At 38.9% G+C, this 3,193-nt stretch overlaps 1 protein-coding gene across 1 annotated transcript; it reads left to right on the plus strand.

Annotated features, from left to right (window-relative positions):
- Positions 1 to 784: 784 nt before the first annotated feature.
- On the plus strand, positions 785 to 2,882 carry LOC110289104 (submandibular gland secretory Glx-rich protein CB-like). Its single transcript, XM_021155295.1, has 3 exons — positions 785 to 848; positions 1,657 to 1,692; positions 2,491 to 2,882. The coding sequence occupies exons 1-3, from the start codon at positions 785 to 787 to the stop codon at positions 2,880 to 2,882; spliced, it is 492 nt and encodes a 163-aa protein (XP_021010954.1).
- Positions 2,883 to 3,193: the final 311 nt, after the last annotated feature.

Here is a 3,193-nt window from a genome sequence, read left to right on the forward strand (position 1 = left end):
GTCATGGGAACTCAGGAAGAGATAAGGAAGAGGGGACTTTTATTCAACTTTACAGCCTTAGGTGTTAGGAAGGGAATAAGGAGGAAGGGGGGTGGCAACCAGCTCTTAGCACAAGGCCATTTGATTTGTTAAAGAGATTTGAGAAGGGATCACTTTCTCACGGGATGGTCTCTGACACTTAGCAGTTAGAAAATTTTGAATTAATAGTACATTAAGATTTTGTCCGTCAGAATAGTGAAGATAAAGATAATAGGTGGCAACATATCAGCAGATTGTGTTTACCCTTCTGTTCACTTTCAGTTTCTGTGGGAGAGGAAACTAGAGCAAACAGTATGGAATTAAGGGTCAGGAATTCTGAAATCCTAAAAGGAAATGTACCAGATGACACTGATTTACTGCTGCTTGGGTTACTCCAAAGGACTCAACATCCCACTCTTCAGATACTTGTGCAATACTCTCACAGTAGCTAGGAAGGGCAAACAAACTATATGCCTTACATCTCCTGAGTAGATTGAGAATGTGGTGCATACAAACAATGGAATAATACTTGTCTGTAAAGAGACAATTGTCCTTTAACACCATCACCACATTAGATGTTGCTCCTGTAGTCAAAGCTCATTGGAAATCTCCCATGCTCCACCCTGCTGGGCTACAATCCCAAAGAGAAATGATGGAGCAATGCCATCCAGTTGATGTTCAAAGATACCTTTGTTTTGCTTTTATAAAGAGTATGGCCCTGCATGTCTCAGCACACAGTTGAGAGAAGTCCAGAGCCTCCTCCAAGATGCTTGTGGTCCTGCTCACAGCAGCCCTGCTTGCACTGAGCTCAGCTCAGAGTGCAGATGAAGGTACCAAGGATTACAGGATGGGACCTGGAGACATTTAAGGAAAAGAGTGAAGAAAACAGGGGAGAAATGACCGACATGGATGAGAAGAAAGACAGGCCCATAGGATATCTGTGAGAAAGATGGGAATAGTTATGTCTTTATCATGTAACATGGTGTTTCTACATAATATTCTACCTGAAATTCATAAAATTCTTGAATAAGACAGCCCATTTTGTTCAGGAAAGTATTCTGCACATGTAAAGAAACATGAAAACAAAGTGTAGATTTGAGAGCATATTGTCATAGTCAGAGCAGAGAGTGGGAGCAGACAGCTTTGCTGCATATTGGGTGCCAGAAACATAATACAGAGAAACATGCCAGGATTAATTCAAAGCACAGAAATATAGACTATATTGAATGCTATAGACACGAACATACAATTATCAGAGCCAACCTTATACATTTTTCTTAGCCCACCTCCAGAATGTGAAGCAGAGCATGTAACATTTTAAGATGGGAACTCAGGGATTTGTCTCCTGACTGTGTTAAGGGATATTAATTTAAAAAAATGAGTGGGACATATTCTCAAGCTGAATTATTCAGGATAATTTTGAAGCATCCAGTGTAATTCAAATAGGGAACTATTTGATAGTAGTGTTTCTGGGAGAATTAAAAAGATATTTGTGTTTTTGTGGAAGGTAAGAACACAGGGAAATCACACATGCTCTTGCATCCTTGCACTTTTACAGAAGACATTTTTTGTAGGACCCCAGTAATCTCTGAAAGATTGTAGTCTGAAGTTTCTCTTGTTTCTATTCTTTATTTCTAGATGTCCAGAGTATATCTGATGTCCAATCAGAACCAGGTAAACACAATCCATCATCCTTGCATGCAGTTCAACTGTCTGTGTTTCTCATCATAGAGTGTTGTCTCATCATGTACGTCTTATAGATGAGTACATATTCATTTCTCTAAGTATATAAATAAATATTCCCCAACCTGACGATGGAGATATGATTAAGGTCAGCCAACTGAACGAAGGAGAGACAAAGCTTCCATAGCTGTAGAAGAGACTTGTCTGCTTTCCAGTCCAAATCACCACTGTGAGATGAGGCAGAAAAAAAGAGCTTTATACTGACTTCTCTGATTGTGAGAAAATTCATGGTTCTATTTTTCCTTGGAGTTCCTGTATAAAAAGCAGGTTTCATGAACAAGATGGAGTTGTTAGCTTTCCCTGTTTTCTCTTTGCCTTCCTGTTACTAGGTAATTGTCTTTAATTAAAGGAAAAACAGAAGCAAATTGTCCCTGGGCATGCAGTATATTTATTGTACACCATTATTGTTAGCTTTATTCTGTATTGAAGTGTATGGGTATTTAATAGTTAACTTATATTTCATTCTTGAGATTGCAAACTTTGACTAAAACACTTTGCACAGCAGAGATTTTATTATTGTGACCTGAAGTACAACTTCAGCTACCTTGATGTTAACCTAACTAGTTTTGGAATGTGGAATTAGAAAGCTAAAATCAGGGTGCCTGGGAGAGGGAGTTAGCAGCTGGCAGACAGGTTCTGAGAGAAAGGATTGTGTGATCAGGTCAGGGAAAAAAACAAGAGGAAAGTCTTCTATCAATGTGCTCACATCTTCTGGGCATTTCTATGCAGCTCCTGTGGATCAAACCCAGGACTCAAGTTCAGATCCTTCTTCTACTGATGCAAATACAGTGAATGTCCAAGAGGCTGAATCAGCTCCAGCAGGAAATGAGTCTTCTGCCAACTCTGGGAGTGGACAGGAACAGCAACAGCAAGCTCAGGAATCCCAACAAGCAAAGGGTCAGGGGCCTTCTGACTCTTCTGTGAAAGAACAGGAAAGTCAATCTGGAGAAGAAAAGGTAGAAGAGGTTAAAAAGGAACTCCCCTTCTCTCCTGAAAAGTCAGAAGATCTACCACAACATATACTTCCAAAGAAGAATCATCCTAATTTTCAGGTTGGATCTGAACATTATGAAGCAATTAGAATGAATATAATCATTTCTGTTATTTTGAAAAATATATAAAAAGGAAAGAAATTGTCTCCACCAGTTTTTTAATCTGCCCTTACATAAATTAGGTAAGATCATTGAGTCAAATTTAATAAATGTAAAGATCTTGCCTTGGTATTTGTCAAATCATAGTGTGAAAATTTCCTACTTGTTAGCATATGCACATGGCAATAGCCTCAGCCACATTTCAAATCTTAGCATTCAGACAGTGCAAGGTCATATGTCTTTAATTGTCTAAGCTGATATTGCACAAGATCTCCAATGTACTTGTGCCCCTGAGACACATAACTCCACAGCAACTTTGTGCTCCATTGCTCCTTTTTTTT

The sequence above is a fragment of the Mus caroli genome, unplaced genomic scaffold (assembly GCF_900094665.2).
Source record: "Mus caroli unplaced genomic scaffold, CAROLI_EIJ_v1.1 scaffold_16058_1, whole genome shotgun sequence".
NCBI lineage: Eukaryota > Metazoa > Chordata > Mammalia > Rodentia > Muridae > Mus > Mus caroli.

Bases quoted from the DNA above. Each gene is read 5' to 3' on its own strand.
- LOC110289104 (XM_021155295.1), top strand. From the start codon at position 785: ATGCTTGTGGTCCTGCTCACAGCAGCCCTGCTTGCACTGAGCTCAGCT. The intron at 849-1,656 runs GTACCAAGGATT...CTTTATTTCTAG, and splicing joins AGCTCAGAGTGCAGATGAAG to ATGTCCAGAGTATATCTGAT. The intron at 1,693-2,490 runs GTAAACACAATC...ATTTCTATGCAG, and splicing joins TGATGTCCAATCAGAACCAG to CTCCTGTGGATCAAACCCAG.